Source organism: Saccostrea cucullata, unplaced genomic scaffold (genome assembly GCF_032062105.1).
Source record: "Saccostrea cucullata isolate Sc308-1 unplaced genomic scaffold, CSIRO_AGI_Scuc_v1 ctg338, whole genome shotgun sequence".
Lineage (NCBI taxonomy): Eukaryota > Metazoa > Mollusca > Bivalvia > Ostreida > Ostreidae > Saccostrea > Saccostrea cuccullata.
Window position 1 is genome coordinate 144,353 of NW_026928340.1, and position 18,720 is coordinate 163,072.

Sequence of the window (18,720 nt, forward strand, 5' to 3'; positions counted from 1 at the left end):
AGATAACTTTTTTGTTCTAACGAGTTAATTTTTTTTATCTTTCAAGAAATGAGCTACTGTAAATCACTTTTTATTCGCGAGAATTTTTATTATTTCGCGTAATTACGCTAGACAATGAGCTCGCGAAGATATGATTCTCGCGTATATTAGTATCCCAATGGATTATATAAAGCAACCACCACAATTCGTGAATATTTTGTCTCGCTCATAAAGTGGCAATGACTATCTCGCAAAAATAAGTTGTCGCGAAAATTTAGTGATCTACACCATCCAGCTTTCGTGTCTTTTGACCAATATTTCAAAATTAACATCACTGACCCTATATGTTTCCTTTATTTCGAACTACTCGAAACTTTTGACTGATCATATCTGAAGTCGTAAAAAGTTTAATGTCAGAAAATTTTTTTTTTGCTTATTTAGAATTTAATACCCCAAATATGTCACTTTTTAGATCAAAAGGGTCACATAATAATTTACGCACAGTAATTTGCAAGATTTGTTTTATGATAAATATTATTTAAACGATTTTCGTAAAATAAGATTATATTATTTGCCATTGTTACATCTGATTAAATATGATAAAGTAATTAACCAAGATTTAAAATTTAAGTGCAACAAGGTCAACTTAATTGTACTGTAGCTCAGTAAGATGCACAATGACCCCCTATTTCTTCTGATATTTTGAGTCATACTAAATGAGTAAATATCCAAAATCTATTTCACAACAAATCCTTAATTTAACAAAGAGCCTGAGTCAAAAAGTACACAAATTGGCCTGATTTTAAAATAGGACAATTTTTGCTCTGGATATATCTACAGACTATGTATCTTTTTTAAAACAATTTTCTTTTTTCAATATCTCTTTCATATTTTCCGTAAGAGGTCTTTAAAATAGCATATGTATATGGCCGAATTTCGTACATTTTATGGAACGTCATAATGACGTTGTGAATTTTAACACTTCTAAACCCTAAGGTATTCGATGTATAACGACCATATTTTGTACCTCATAAATGAATGGTCTGCTATTTTTAATCATGGTAATATTTTGAAGATGTTATCAAGTAAATCTGCTCCACCAAAGGAATTTACAAAATTTTGATTATTGTCCAAGTAATTTCACCTTGAATTTTACATTGAAGTCTACGGACAGAACATGCTTTTATAAGATATTTAAACAAAATTAGAATTTAAACAAATTTTGGTGAATCTATGCATAAACTCCCTCATTTTTAGTATGGAATAAAATTAATTAGTTACCATAGACATTTTGAGAAATCAATCATTTTCTCCTTTTTATCAAGGGCAGATAACTCTTCAAAAAATTTTAATGTGGAAAATGACCGTCTCCTTCCTTACATATTATCAGTTTTGTGAATTTGGTTAATGTTACTTTTCTAATTATGTAGCAATGTGTTTTTAACTAGTTCAAAATTATGTAAAGTCGTTCAAAATATCTTCATTATACATTGAATACTTAGTATCTTTCTTCAGAATTTGTCGATGTAAAAAAACATGCTTTTGTACTCACAAACTTAATATAAAAGTGCTTCGCACTAAATTTAATTCAGTTTGTGAGTACAAATGCATGAGTTATGCCTCCACATAAGTTTTATTTTTCCTGGTCCAGTAGTTCTGTAGAAGAAGTTAGAGTTTTGAAAGATTTCTTTATTTTTTTAGTTTAATATAATCATCTCCACTAGGAAATTATGTGGCACTTCTTTCAATTAAAACAAGAATTCCCTTTATCGAGGGATACGTTGTTGCAAGTTTGGTTAAAATATGCATAATGGTTCTTGCAAAGAAGTTGAAAATGTACAACAGTAATCAAATGATTGACAGACAGAAGGACATAGGAAAAATGTGATCGGAAACATGGACATTAGCTTTCAGCTTTGGTGAACATATAATACTTGAGTATATCAAAAGAGTGAAATAGATAAAAATATAAATACCTGAACATTGATAAGCTTTGTTTATTTCCTGTACGTCGTAGAAAGTCATAGTTTTAGAAAGGCCAATAAGGAAAGCAAGACTCTGATCGTGCAGCATCATGGTTGGCTTCGATTCATCTTTTGCACCAGCCTAATCAATAAAACAATGTAAATTATCTGCTTACTTGCTTATGCCAAACGATTCTTCAACGATGATGCACATGATGGGAATATGTGAATAATGACCTGTTTCTTAAAACAACTATCCATTAACGGCCATAATGAAACTTGTCTAATGGCAGGTTAAATTTCAAAACAAGCTGACAGGGGAAAAATGTAATTTGCAATTTATTATATATTCAATGATTATGCTCTTTTTTATTTCTTTAGATACCAAGAGTAATTGCCTTAATTAAATCGTTAAATAAATGTAGTTTAGCCTCCCGACAATAAACTAAGAACACACTAAAGTCGAATGAATTTTTATTGAAAAATTTTATTTGATTATTTTTATCAACTAAATGTTTGGACTGTAAATGTTTGTCAAAATTACAATTTTCAAACACGATTATTCAAAATAAAGCAAAATATTGAAAATGTGAATTTCAAATTGCTTGGAAACCGGGCATTTCTTCAATGTGTCCCAAAATACACTCAGGTACTCAGCCTGTAAAAACGAGGGCCATAAACCAGATGATGAGATCTGTCCTTAGTTCACTCAAAACAACCCCAAAGTGGTAGCCTTGGACGGGGAACAAAATATTCTTTCAAACTTTTAACTGTTATCTGAAAGTTTTTGGTGAGCATTTCAAGTCTGCGGAGCAAGCTTTTCAACTCAATTAGGCAATGCGCTCTGGTGATCTTGTGGCAGCAGAACGTATTCGCCAGGCTAAGTCCTCTCTTGAATGCAAATCCATTGGAAAAGCTATCCATGCCCCATCTGTTATGGAGGAAATTACAGATTAAAAATTACAACAGTGTAATGAAATGAAGGAAATCTTTACTTCCTCGTAGACTGCAGATGCACTCTTTGCCGATTCTGTGTACGGTCAATACTGGGACACTGTATCAAATGCCATTCAAATCCCTCACACAAAACCGATGGCGTGGCAACATCAAAATATTATAGAAAAGGTCATCATCAAACTCGCAGAAAAGCTACGTAAAGCACCAGCCAGTACATGGTCTCGTCCAAAGAGGTCAGGCTGAACCAACAAAAAAGGTCAACAGGGCTTAGACATCTACCTTAAGAGGTACATGTAAATCTTCAGACAATGGCAAACATCAAACTCTGTTCATTTTAATAATATTGACAAAAGATAAACATTATATATGATTGGCTAAATGATATTAAATGTGATATTATATTTTTACAAGAAACACATTCTGACTTTCCTCAAAGTTTCAATGACAAATTTATGAACAAATTTCTATTTATACGATTCCACTTCCGGTTTTTAAGACCCAACTTCGGAGTGATATAAAATTACATAAAACAGCCTATATGACCTATACACATTTTAAAATGATTTTTTCATGCATATGTTTTTAATACTTCCGGTGGACAAAGGACACATGTACCGTTCAAGATATATTATCACAGAAAGTTTCAAGATTAAATCCTCAATCGTTAGTGATAAAAGGCACAGAAAGAATTTCAATTTTAAAAGAGAAAATCTATAAACTAGAAGTCATCATATTTTAAAGAATGCCTTAGGAAAACAAAATACCAACCGCACACATTCTAACACCAGAACAAACCCGAGGCGGACCCTGGAATCGCTTCCTGGGTTCGCTCAGGGTCCGCTTCTGAGTCGCTCTCAGGAATTTTTGGACCGCTCTGGGTGCCCTTTGGTGCGCGCCGGGTTCGCTCCCAGTTTGGTCTGGGCCAGATCTGGGTCCGCTAGAGAAAACCCGGTGTTCGCTTTCTGGGATCGCTTTACGCATTGATGTGTGAAGCGGACCCCGCTTTAATCTCGCCGTCAGTAGAGCCCCGCCCCTTGTTTATTCCAAAACAGTAACGGAAACGTGAAATCGATCATTGTTGTTTTGGTGGCGATCGATACATGTACACTGTACACATATACAGAGAGTGAAATTATAGAGAACATTAATCGATTTTCCAAATTTCAACTGTACATTCCACGTAGATTAATAATTGTTTTCCTTCTCTGCTCTCAAAATTTCGATCCCGAGCAATTCAAATTTATTTTACAGCTAGCTAATAGTCCTTTATTTTTCCTCATTTATCACGTGAAAACAAAAACACAAGAGGAAGAAAAAGTTGTTGATTTGTTCTTCGAATTCAATATATCGAATGGTGTACAAGTGAAACTGACGAAATCCTCTCAACAAAATACCTTTCCAATTCATGCGTTATTTAGTTTAAAATTGTATTTGTTATTCCTTTCGTTTTAGATGCAAAATCGTAGTTAAAATTTTGTCAATTTATTGATCAGAGTATGATTTTAATCAGAATAAAAAAACGAAAAAAATAATTGTTCTCCCTATAAGAAAATATAAATATACACCCCACCCCACTTAATATACACATTAATGAAATTTAAGATAATTTTACTGAAAAACATTTCTAAATATTTAAATATTAATAAAAGTAGGAAAAATCAAGACCCCAAAAAAGGATATCATAACCGCAAACGCTCATTATCAGACTAGAATTCTTGATAAATTTCAATGAGTCGTCCTCCAAATTCTGCGTTCGGAATTGTTTTTATAAGCCTGAAAGTGCTATTTTTCCTTCAATTAATGTACAGGACGATGTACATTCACGTTAATTTTTTTCATGCCCAATCAAGATACATGTAATCCATAATTTTGATGTGGATGTTGATTAATTTGAAGGAACATTTAAATTGAGACAATAAAAATTGTAATGCCATTTTTTTCTTGTATGCATTGACCGATATATTTGCCCAATTTATAAAGAGTCATAAAGAGTTAACGATTGAAGGCTTTTGGCCCTCTTGGCCCCTAATTTGAATGTCCAGCTCCTGTTTCTGAATTTCACCTTAAAGGTCTTAAGATTTTGAACACTTTTTGTTCAACAACTTTTTTGCAGACTATATTATTTTATTTGCAATAGAAATATTTAGGAGTCAAACTTTCAACTCTCTCAAGGGGACGTTAAACGAAAAAATCAAAGGTTGAATATTGTTAAGAACATTATTTTGAACATCTTTTGTTCAATATTACTTATCAAAATATTTCTCACTTTCGAGATATATTGCGTCAAAAATTGAGCATTCTGGTCCCTTCTGGCCCCTAATTATGTACAATACGACAAAAAAAATTATAATATATCTTTGAAAATGGTTGAAATAAACATCTTTGCTTCAGTAATGTATACCAAAATATTGATTGATAAAGAGTTATCGATTGAAGACGTTTGGCCCCTCTCGGCCCCTAATGTGATGACGCAGTACTTTTTTTCTTGCCATTATGTTAAAGACGTTGTCATTTTGAACAAATGTTGTTCAGTATGTTTTATCAAAATAAGTATACTTTAATAGCTATGATCCAAATGTCTCAAAAAATCAGTCATGGTTCGTTTCCTAAATTTTGACCTATACCGAGCTTCCATACTAGGCACTTCCGAAAATATCCTGACCCAAGTGCAACATGGCAATATGTCTTCTATCATCCCTGAAAATTTCAGCTTTCTAGCTTAAACCGTTTCTGAGTTCCATAGCTGACAAAGAGACCCTCGAAAGTTCACTTGAAGGGCGACAACTTCCGACCGGAAGTTAATTTTGAGGATTTGAACAAAAAAGGATCCTCTTCAGATCAGAACACATTATCACTGAAATATTCGTTTATCAGATGTTACCCAAAAACTTTTGTAGAACGGCAGAAAAATACGCATTTTCTGACTTCTTCCTGTTCAACCAGAAGTGACGTCACTGGACGAATTTTGACGACGCCACTTGATTCAGCCTTTCATTTCAAACAACTTTGTTTCCTTAACATATTACAATTTCTCAATACTTTTTGAGATAATAAGGAAAAACTTTCGGCCCCTCTCGACCCTTAATTATAGGGATCAGCCCTTTTTTCTAGATATCATTTGAAAGATCATGTAATTCTACACTTATTTGTTTTATATGTTATAGAAAAATATTTTTAGGTAAAACGTTATCGAAGAATAGGTGTCAGAAATTTTGAATTTGACGATAGGACTATTTTCGGACCATAGCGAGCGTCGGCGCTTCGTACTTCCGGTAGTTATGATATACCAAGTACACTTCTCCAGAGTTTGTTTTAGCATCACTGAAAATTTCATGCTTCGGTGTTGAGTGCTTTTTGAGAAAACTGCCGGACAACATGACCCTTTAAAAATCACAAAATCGCAGAAAACTCAGAACAGGAAGTGACGTCATCAAAATATCAAAATATGTATCTAGATTTTTAATAATGCTCTAACAGACCTGAAAGTTTGATGAAAATCGAGCAAGATGTTTCCAAGAAATCGCAGTAGGTCTTCTGTCCAGTTTGACCACATGTAACTTTCAATTTTTTTTTTTACAAAAATGAGTTGTAACGCCCAAAATTGGTTTAGATCCTCTAAATGTTAATTAATGCAAAAATTAGCCAGTTTTTGCGACTTTCGGTTTGACCGGAAGTGACGACGACGGACGAAGATTAATTTTTCTGCTAACAGTGACAAATGTTACCCATAAACTTGTCAAGAAGGGCAAAAAACGCACACACGGTTTGGCCGGAAGTGACGTCACCGGACGTATTTTGACGATTCCAATAAATTAGGCTTGACATTTTGAACAATTTTGCTTCTTTGATGTGTTACAATTTTTCAAGACTTTTGTAGATATAGATGAAAAAACATTCGGCCCCTCTACGCCCCTAATTTTAGTGGCCAGCCCTTTTTTCGAAATATTATTTGAAAGATCTGGGAATTCTACACTTCTTTTTTCTATATGTTCTAAAAGATATTTCCAGATAAAAATTTATTGTAGAAAAGGTATAAGAAAATTTGAAGTTCGCGATAGGACTATTTTGGGGCCAAAGCGAGCGCCAACGTAAGGCGTTTTTGGAAAAAACAAAATGCGAAAGGCATATCTACAGACATAGGTATATCATACCTGAAAGTTTCATGTTTCTATCTCAACCCATTCTTCAGAAAAACTCTGGATAACCCGACCATTTAAAATTCATAAAATCGGCAATATCTCAGACCGGAAGTGACGTCATCAAAAAAGAAAAAAAGCATTAGGTTCAAGTGATGATACATAAGTCCTGAAAGTTTTATGAAAATTCATCGAGCTGTTTTCGAAAAATCGCGTCCACAATGTCGGTAAGAAAAAAAAAGTGAAAAAGAAACTTAAGAATAACAGAAAGGTCTTTCGCTGAAGACGAAAGACCTCAAAAAGTGAAAAAGTAACCTAAGAATCACTAGATGGTGTTCTGCTGAAGCCGGAAGACCTTAAACAGAAACCGAAGAATAACAGAAATGCCTTCCGCTGAAAGACCTTACAAAGTTGAAAAGAAACAACAGAATACTCCATTCTCAACAAATATTTATAAGCTCCGCCAGCAGATCGAAAACAAGGCTACGGTCGATACCAACAAAGGCACATGGCGGTCGTTGGTCATGATAAACATTGTTGTGTGCGTTTTTGCAACTGAAATCAGGAAAGCTTGGATTCAATCAATAATACGTGATCAGTAGCCTTATTTTACTTTAATTATTGATTCATACATGTAGTATATCAAACGACATGGCATTGTCGGGGTACAATATCTCCGCCCATGTCGAATAAAGTAATGTAAACGCAACAGTTAATCGCAACAGTGTGACATGGCCTTTAGAAACAGGGTATAGCAATGTCAAATGCAAAAAAATCTTTTTGGAAGCATTTATATGAATAAAATTATATTATTGTTAAACAATATATATTTTACTACTTACATTTAATGAGTACTGCATTACAGATTCAACATCATACGGAGTTCTGTCGAATGTATCATATTTTTCGAAATTATCCATAAATTCTTTTTTTATATTTCCCTTTATTATTGAAATAAAAGTTTCCCGATCCGACCGTGAGTGCTCGTGTAGCTGTCCGAGGGCATGCATCAGCTCATGAAAAATTGTTTCATACTGAAATTAAGAAAAGATATTTTAACAAGATGTTCAAGGGCCTTATAGGTCACCTGAGTGTCATGTAACAACTTTCCAAGAAATAAATTTGGTTCGTAAATGAGAGGCCATAAATTTGACAATTTTGAAAGATGCCCCATTGCTCATTTTAACTTTACAGGTAGCATGCGATTAGTTTGATTACTAATACCCAGAGGTAGAGTAAGGGAACAAAGAACAACAGACCTACGGGCCTTATAGGTCACCTGAGTATCATGTAACAACTTTCCAGCGATTGTATTTGGTTTGTGTTTTAATCCAAAAGCTATGAAATTCACAAATTTTGAAAGGGGCACCATTGCTTATCAAAGGGCAGATTTCAAAGCATTAATTTATTTTTAGTCAAAGTACCCCCCTGGTACCCCTGACCCAGCGGCCCTGAAATTATCTATTTTGAAAGAGGCCCCTTTCTTCATTATAAGGCCAGCATTTTTTTATGTTTAGGTTTAGTCATGAACCTGAGAATAAAAAAGTCCCGAAGGAGAAGGAAATAAATTTTTTTTATATAAATCAATTATTAACATTTGTACATTCTTTTTTATGCTATTCTAATAGGCTCCTTACCACTGGACACATAATGCTTACAAACAGGACAGTAGAACATTTAATTGCTTTTTTCATCATCTGCCAGTTTGGGCCAGTTATATAAATTTTGTGATGTTGGTCAAAATATATTTTAAAAAATCAATTCTTTAAAAGTCTTTCAATATATCAACATTTTTTTTAAATTTGTAGTTGTATATATATATATATATATATATATATATATATATATATATATATATATATATATATATATATATATATATATATAAAATCCAATAAATAGTCTCAGTGGTCGGAATTAAATACTTAAAATAAAAAAGAAAAACACGAAAAACTCCAGTAAAGCTTTAGGCCTTTCATTCTATCTTCAGAAGCTTTACAAAATAAACAACTGTAGTAACATAGTTACGTTACACAATAATTGGCAGAGTATATGACGTCGTTATTATGAAGTCAAATGTACTATGACGTTAACAGCTCTTTGCGCACAGGTAAAAGTACGGGAAATTTTCAAGTTCTTAATAAAATGCAGATATACATATGCATATATAATTAAATCTAATTGATATACATTCCATCAGATTGTTAAGCTTTGGTTTTAACGCACAAATAAAATGTTTTTCTTTCTGACGTCTACTTATATCATTTCCTCCTGCTACTGTGTAACTCCAATTTTGAAGGAACCTATTCAGTGAAAAAATGTGGAAATCCTCGGTGCGGAACCTGTGATTTTCATAGTACATTTGACTTCATAATAACGACGTCATATACTCCGCCAATTATTGTGTAACGTAACTATGTTACTACAGTTGTTTATTTTGTAAAGCTTCTGAAGATAGAATGAAAGGCCTAATGCTTTACTGGAGTTTTTCGTGTTTTTCTTTTTTATTTTAAGTATATATATATATATATATATATATATATTAGTGTTGGCAACGAGTACCCGGTTAACTGGTTAACCGTCGAACGTTGCGAGTATCGGTTAGTAAAACTGCTATTCGGTTACTCGGATAAAATAAATTCTACATAGTAAAGGCATAGAAAATTAATGTTTTAGAATTTATAAATGTATACTAACTTACACATTTCTAATTTTAAGTACCGTTAGACTTGATCTAGTGCATGTTTGTAGTGAATCAAATTGTTTGTATTTGCTTCACAGTTTATATAATTGATAGCTTTGTTTGCATGGGGTATACATACATATTTTGAAAGCCTGAGTTATAATTACCTAATTTAATAATTTAACGAGATGCCGCCGCTGACATAATAAGCTTGGAGTTGTAACAAAAGAACAGCTGATTCAAAATCTGTTAAATCACCTAAGCTTAAATTATTCGGAAACCAGCGATTTACTGGACACTCCACATATTAACTATTAATTATGGAGTATGTAAATAATTATTCTCCTTGATTGCGACATATTTCGGGGGCTGAAAAAGAAAGTATAAAATGGTGATTGACGATGACGTATTTATTTGTCTTTGTGTGTCGAATTCCCTATTAATTTTCTTTATTTTAAAATCGTAAATCTTGACGATATTGTATGTGTGTATTGTAAATATAATGTCCCTATACAGTATATTTGTGCATTACTACTACATGTACCGATAAGTATAGAATAAGATAAATAATAGATACCGATACGCTTACCAAAAAAATCATCCGAGTAACCGGGTACTCGATCGGAAGATGAAGCGAGTAACCGGTTACTAAAAATCGTCCGATTTGCCAACACTAATATATATACATATATATTTATATATATATATATTTATATATATATATACATGTATATATATATATATATATATATATATATATATATATATATATATATATATATATATATATATATGAAAAATGTTGTAGAAGTCCATGGTATACGTTAAGTTATAAATCAAAATTAAATCCAAGATAAACAAACAAGTTTACGTTTTTTTTTTACACTAAGCGCCTTGGCTTTCGCCGTTACTGCTCTTCAGAGTGTAACAATGATAATAAAAACAATACAACTTCGTTGTTATGACGTCGTTATTATGACGTCACAAAGGCAGCGTTATACATTGGCACAGGTTAATGTCAAAAAAGCGCCAAATGTATAGAGTTAAACACATGTACATTGTAATAAAATGGAACATTTCTTTAGAGCTAAAATGTTCAATTTACATTTAATTTAGGCTGAAATAATTTAACAAAATAATCTTCCTTGGCCATCCGTAATTGTTCATTATCTTCTGTGATTTTATAAAATGGAAATATCAAAAAGTTTCCATTCGCACATGAATCAAAATGTTCACTGCAAGGTGTATTCCTGACGGAGGGGTCTCGTATTTGTTGTTTATGGACTCTTACACGGTCAGCTAGTTTGTTACCGGTCTGTCCAATATAGTTTTCCCCGCCTGAAGTACAAGTCATACAGTATATTAAATGTCTAGTTTTGCATGACATATTCGCATTGACGGTAAACGTTTTACCACATTTAAATGTAAAATTTTCTCCGGTTTTTAAATAAGGGCAGGTTCCACACAGGGGATCCATACATTTGGTTACAGTGCGTTTTTCCTCATCCGATGAGAATCTGGCTCTTGTTAGGAGTTTCTTTAGGTTTGGAGGTTGGCGTCGGCTATAGATGATGCTCTTCGGGTCAATTAATTCCTTTAAATTTTGGGATTGCTGTAAAATAGGAAAACACTGTTTTACGGAGTTATATATATTAAGGTTCCGTAGGTTATGGGTAACGACCAGCGGGATTTCCTTATTGTTTTCCTGGCGTCCTCGTCTAGTAGAACGGAGATCTGCAGTCGGTATTGACTTGGCCTTTTCAATTACTATATCTGTTAAGTCGTTAGGATATTTTTGTCTGAGCAAAAATGTTTTTAATTCCTGTAGACGGCCATTTCTTCTGGTTTCATCTATGACAATGGTACAAACACGTCTTGCCATATTAAAAGGTATGTTACGTTTAACGTGTGACGGGTGGCAAGAATTAAACACGAGATATTGGTGGGAATCCGTTTTCTTGTAGTATAAATCTGTTATGATTTTGCGACTCTCCTTAATTATAAGAATATCCAAAAAGGGTAGTTCTAACCTGCTCTTTTCCAGGGTAAATTTAATAGAAGGATGTAGATTGTTAAGAATTGTATGGTATTCTTGTAAATCCTCAGTAGATCTCGTCCAATAAATGAAACAATCATGTTAGTATCGTTTCCAATTAAATCGTCTGTATTGCGCAAAAGGATTTCCAAATCGTCTCTCTGTTTCGTTGAACAGTTTTTCTTCTAAAAAACCGAGAACTAGGGTTGCATAGGTTGGGGCAACTTTCGTGCCCATCGCTGTTCCCTTAATTTGTAGAAAATTTCTCCCGTCAAAAACAAAATGATTATTCTCTAATACTATTTTTATTCCTTCTAGAATAAATTCTTTAGAAAATCTTTCGTGAATTTGATTGTGGTATTTGTCAATCCAAAAAGCGATTGCTTCTAGTCCAAGTGTATGCGGTATGTTGGTATAGAGGCTCGTTACATCAAAACTAACCATCTCAGTATTTAGTTCAACTGTATCTGGAATGTGGCCGAGAAAATCCAAATCATCCCTTACATAACTTGGTACAAGTTGGCATAGAGGCTTTAGAAGTATATCCAACAAGTTGCTGAGTCTGTGCGTGGGGCATGCAGGGCCTGCTACAATTGGTCCAAGTTTTAAATCCGTTGGTCGAGGTAATTTTATATATAATGAGTTTTTACCTTCAAGTCCGTTCTGTATTTCTTTGGATTTGTGGATCTCCGGTTTCGATGTCTATGCTATACCCAAACAATGGATATTTATTTACATTACCGGTATGACATTGAAAACTATCAACAATTGAATTAACTTAAAACAGATGAAAACTAGAAATTTTTAAGTACAGTAAAACGTATGACAGATAAAGATTTTTTTCATAGTCTTGAAAAATCAAATTGCCACTCTTTCTTTAAGATTAATACTTAGTTGTAAGTCGTTCATTTTTAACCCCAACCCCCACCCCCCTTTTATCTGCATATTATAGACTAGAAATTGTAAAAAAAAAAAAAAAAAGAAGAAGAAGAAGCGGAAATAAAAATATTAAACAATCTGCTCTCTATTTCTTTTTCTAAAAGACCCATTTCCCTTTTAAAATGTTTATCAAAACATTGAATATTGAAAACGTCAATATCTTACGTCTTGATTTGACCTTATCACCAAAAAGTTATCCAACCAGGGTTAATTATTTGTCAAACCGATTATTTGTAAGAAATCGATCAAGCTTTACATTTTTTTCAAAGTGCGTTAATTTGGTCGATATTAACGCACTTTGAAACGAAATTTATTTTTTTCAAAGTGCGTTAGCTTGGTCCCAAATTTAACGCACTTTAAAAATTTTTTCAAAGTGCGTTATTTTTCAAAGTCTGCTGTAACAAGGCGTCAAGACCGTCAAGTTCTGTTATTTTAGGGGACAGACAGGGATTTTCATACCAGGGGAGGAAATTCCCACATTTACTCGAGGAAACACTTCTAAATCGCTGGCTCTTTGACTGCCAAACAGAATTTGGTTCGAGTTTTATACAACAGGCCAGGAAATTCACAATTCACAATTTTGAAAAGAGGCAACGCTGCTTTATATAATTATACACTTAGTATGCGTACTCTATTTACTTAATACCCAGTGTAAAGTCTGAGGGCTATATCAGAGTAACAAAGAGAAAATGCACTGCAAATTTATAACCACTTTTTCACCTCATATCCGACAGGAACCATTTATCTTGGGGCCACATATTTCAAAATTTTGGAAATTCTATCATAAATTTCATTTTATCATAAATGGTTGATGAATACCACAGAACAGATTTTAAAACATTAATTTATTTTCAGACTATGTAAGATCCCTCTCCCAGCTACCCTGACACAGGGTGTATGAAATTAATCATATTGCAAGATGCACCTTTCTTTATCATATATATTAGCATAATACCCTTAAGCAGTGAAAAAGATTTTCACAGATTTCATGCATTTTCACTATTTATAATCATTAGCGTCTCGCCCTTACACCAGAACCCCTGATCCAGGGGATATAACTTTGGAAGAGGAATCCTTCCTCTTCATAATTACATGTATGTACATAGTTCATTGGTTTCATACCTAGGAGCAGAGAGGAGGAAAATTTTTAAAGAATTAATGCATTTTCACTCTTCAATCAATAGAGCCTCGCCCTAACATCAGAACCCCTGACCCATGGGCTGAAATTCACAATTTTTGAGGATGCTCTCTTGGTCATCATAACTATGTACTTGGCTTATTTGTTCAATATCCAGGAGTAGAGGAGAAGATTTCACTGAAATAAAGCACTTTTCTTTTATGATTTATACAGCCACACCCTAACACCTGAACCCCTGACCCAGGGACCATGTATATTACAATTTTGGTACACGACTGAAAGCTGATTACAATCATGCCAACAGTTTGACTTCTTGATCTCCAGGAGGAAAGAAGACGATTGCATTAATCTGAGCGGTTTTGACCCCGACCATGAAATTCAATTTTTTATCTAATTTTCTATAAAATGTTTTGTTTCCCTTCACCCATAAATTAGGTTGAAATTGTTTAAGTGATTCCAGAGAAGAAGTCAAGAATGTTTAAAGGTTTACGAGCGACGAACGACATACAACCACAGACGAAAACAGATAACAATAGGTCTCCTAAGATTTGTCATGCGACCTAAAATGCGTTTGGTGATAAACGATCGAATAAATGTAAAAGGTAATTCAAAGCCATAAGTTCTTCCTGATTCGCACTCCCAATCTAATGATCAAACAATATGCATACGTGAGAAAGCTTTACAAACAACTTATTAGAAGGATAAAAAACAAGAAAACAAACTATTTTCTCTCAAAAGATCAATTCCCTTACCGATTCAAAAAGGTGTCCTTATTACAAATAGATTTGGAATGAGTAAAGGTTGTTGGCTCTGGGCCTTTGTTTGCTTCTTTAACATGTTTAATGGAGACATTAAGAATCACACATTTTATCCGAATACCCATTAGATTCGATTATGTTCACCAATAGATTAAAAAATTAAATAGGTCTAAGTTCCGCTATATATATGTTATGCATTTGGTGAAGCACTTTATAAGATCTCTTAAATAATAAATGTTAAAATTTGATAAAAATAAACAAAACAAAAAAAAAATCTGTAATGTACTTACGTCACTGCATTCTAACTCATTTAAATTAACCTCCTGATCAGGATTCTGCTGGCCAACATCTGCAAAGCAACCGGGTTCGCTTAAAAATACAAGAAATAAATATAATTTAAATGTTTAGAAAGAAAAAAATATTTCAAATTATCTATTTTAAAATTCATTGCTGCATAAGGCAGAAAAAATCATGTGTATATAAATTTAAATAAAAATGCATGTACTTTGAATTTGACAGGCAAAGCTAAAACCAGTGTCAACTTACAAGTTTTTTATTACACCGAATGTCTTATTGATAAAATTGAAAAAGTTTGGCATTTCATTCTGAATCAGATATAGTTTTAAATGGATTTTAAACTCTTCGGTAGTGTAACGATTTTTTTTTCAATTCTTTCATTTACTTTTTCGTTTCAACATTAATAAATCAATAATAGAAAAACATCCTTCGTCTGTGACACTTTTATTTCAATGTGATATCTCAAGAAGCCTTTGAGCTTTTGGTGAATTTCGAAAATGATTTTAACAACATCTCAAATGCTCGCGTGTACCCAAGAGAGCCGCCTGGGGTTTCATTGTGTTTAAGGGGGATGTACGGCCAACTTTAGTGCAGTGAGAACAAACTGTAAACATTTCTTCAAATGGCTAATATACATTATATTTTGATCAACTTTTAAGTTTTTATGATTAAGATACAATTGATATGCATAACTGAATGCATCTTGTACATATAATATCTATACTTTTGCAGAAAAATGCCTTTGATATGCTCCTTAGAACTGCGTAGCCACAGAATTCAGGAGAGCCTTAAAAAATCCAAAAAAATATGCAAACTGTGCACTAATGTTCTCTCTACAATCATTTGTTGAGAAAATGTTTAAATTTTGCACTTTTACAAGGGTTGATCCAAAAGTAATGTCACATTGTCCATATCTTTTTTATTTGACGTCATATTATCAAATACAATATACCAAAAGATGTACAAATATAAATCTAATTAACATTAAAATTTTTAATTAAATAATGTTTATTTGAATTTATTTAATAGATTTTAAAACATAGAGCATAGGGGGTGTCGCCACGTGACAACGGAACGTCACGTTTTAAAGCGTTTTTTTTTAGATTGAAAAAGACAAACGCATTAAAAAAATTCTTAAAAAGCACCTAATCTCCCAATTTTTTTTGAAAGACACAATTTCTGTCATTTTCTCGTTTTTTAATTGAAAATTAAATGACGGCATTGGTATTTGTGATTATAAACATTGTTGTTTTACTTTGTTGAATTGATCAAAGGGATTGTCTAAATGGGAAAAAAATGGCTCGACCAGTTGTAATGCATTTGTTGCTTCAAAATAAGGGAATCATCACAAGCGACAGTAACATAAATTAATCAGACTTACAGAATAAAGAATCAAAATAAGACATCTTAAAAGATGGTTTCAGCAATTTTGGGCGGGTAATTGGTCACAGAATGATCAGCAGAGGACTAAAAGACCGAAAGATAGAAGATCAGACGGAAACGTTCAATGATGTCCGGCGTCAAAAAAGACAGACGTATAGAGTGACATGCATATGTGAATTTCTAAGTTTGTCTTTGCTACCGTTCACAAAATTTTGACAGAGGGCTTAACTATGAAATGAGTGAGTGTATAATTGTGCCAAGAACTCTTAAAGAAAGTGGAATTGGTGAAAGTGTTTGTGAATCACAAATACTTTTTAATGAAACGTAGGGGAAACCCTTAAAGTATGACGGTGCGTATCCGTCATATGACGTAATATTTAGGTGCGACGACTACCATAAATGCACATTGTTTAAAATCCGATATTTTGGAAATTGTACATCATATTCCGTTGAATTTTTCAGGTCTGATTTGAAATAAATAAATCTTCCATTATGCATAATACTGTTGCTTTACGTTAATTTATAGCAATTTTATCAACGTTGTGACATCACTTTTGGATCATCCTCGTAAATGACAATTTCAAGTCCAAAACAAGGTACCGTTGTCTTCAAAATGAGCGTAAAGAACCATGAAAGTAGTTCATGGATAGCAGCACGTGATCAATTTTTAGCACCAAATTTTGTTTTCCAGACCTCTTCTTAATATGGAGGGACATAACAATCTTTAAATGTAGAAAATTACAGTGCAAAATATTTCAAATAATATGAACACTTTTAAAAGAGGAAATGTGTTAAAGTGTTTCTTGAAGTAATTTATTTAGTATTATTATCGAACAGTTATTAAGGGGAGACAGGGCACATGTCAAATGACCCAAAAGACTTATTACGTCATAATCGGTGATGGTATACATGTTAAACGTTGTTAAACTCAACAGTTCTTTTGTAATTTTAATCTAAATTCTAAAATGTTTTTAAACATTTAATTTTAGAAGTTTTTATTCGTTAATTTTTTAAAGATCTTGCCATCATTTAGAAATTGCAAAGTTGCCCAATCCACACATTTGTTTCTCCTTACCCTGCAGTTTGACATCAGTGACGTCATAGACGTAGTGTTTAAATTTTCATTGCAGCGAGATCAAGTACACACACCCGTCATGATCAGTTTTATTTCATAATAAACAGTTCACAGTCAATTTATCGTGATAAATTTCTGAAGCAGATTTTTTATCATTAATATTTTTTATTCTATTGTTTTTGGAAAGTGCTGCTAGAATCGCATGGTTTACGGGAATTAGTGAATATTTTTCGATGTTATGAACAAAATGTAAAAAAATTGAGAAGGTTTCGACCGAAAGTGTTGAATAATTATTTCTGTGATAGGAAAGTAGGATTCTAGCAGCACTTTTCATGGTACAGAGATGTTTTTCAATAATTATTATTATAAATTGAAACTAATCATCTCCGGGGTAGTGTTGAACTTTTCACTTTTTCATAAAGATATATTTTCTAATTATAGACGTCACGTGGTGACGTCGTGGGGAAGTGCTTCATGTAGTATAAGTCCCATTGAAGTCTATAGAATGCATAATTATAGCAAAAGTTTAATCCTTGACTTTAACGATTTATGAGTGTTACATGATTATAAAAAAGTGTTAATTCGCCGAATTCTGATCCATGTGCTGCCTTAACAAACCCGCGAATATTTCAACAATAATATAGCTATCAAATACCTAAGATATCGTTCACTTTTTGATCACCCCTCGTATACTCTGTCAAATAAACATTTACAATTTTCATTACAGCGGAGCAACATTTGAAAAGGAGGAAATATATCATTCAGAGTGGGTTAGAAGATTTAATGAGTAAAAAAAAAACTTTTTTTAATTTGCCCATTTTGTCAAAATTACAATTTTATACAGAATAAAGAAAAAAATTAACATAATTAAATATTTTATACCATCTTTAAAATGACGTTTGGTGGTCCTCCCAACTCGGGGAAAATTATTGGGTCGGTATTTATAGGTGAGAAAAAATTAAATTTAAAAATATTTGTTATACGGAAGAAAACAAAAATTGTGTACTAAATTTAGTCGGACCATTTCTAGACAGTAGATCGGGAGAGAGGGCAACTAAATATTTTTATAACAAATGGTCTTATTAGGCTAGTACATGTTCCATCACATATTTAGTAATGCAAACTTTTTGAATCTTTGGCACTATTTAGAAAAACAAACAAACATAGGATTTTAGGGTGACCTCTCACTTTTTTTTGCGATGATAGACATAGCATATGCAATGGACCTTTCTTTGCAAACATTGAGTTTGCTTCTAAATTTCAAAGAAACAAATCAATATATTTTATCAAGCTTCGTATGTTCAATGAGCGAGAGCTTACAACGTTGTCAACATAATGAGATATGGTGCGTTTTTATGTCCAAACATTACTCCATA

General features: G+C 32.8%; 1 protein-coding gene across 1 annotated transcript in view; it reads right to left on the bottom strand.

The window, feature by feature from the left end:
* Positions 1 to 14,954, bottom strand: part of LOC134277252 (zinc metalloproteinase nas-36-like) — a 72,883-nt gene extending 57,929 nt beyond the window's left edge. Inside the window, exons 1-3 of the mRNA XM_062759569.1 lie at positions 14,880 to 14,954; positions 7,879 to 8,070; positions 1,956 to 2,085 (exon numbers count right to left, since the gene is read on the bottom strand). Coding sequence (XP_062615553.1) covers positions 1,956 to 2,085; positions 7,879 to 8,046 — 298 coding nt within the window. The 5' untranslated portion in view covers positions 8,047 to 8,070; positions 14,880 to 14,954. The remainder of the gene's footprint in view (positions 1 to 1,955; positions 2,086 to 7,878; positions 8,071 to 14,879) is intronic.
* Positions 14,955 to 18,720: the final 3,766 nt, after the last annotated feature.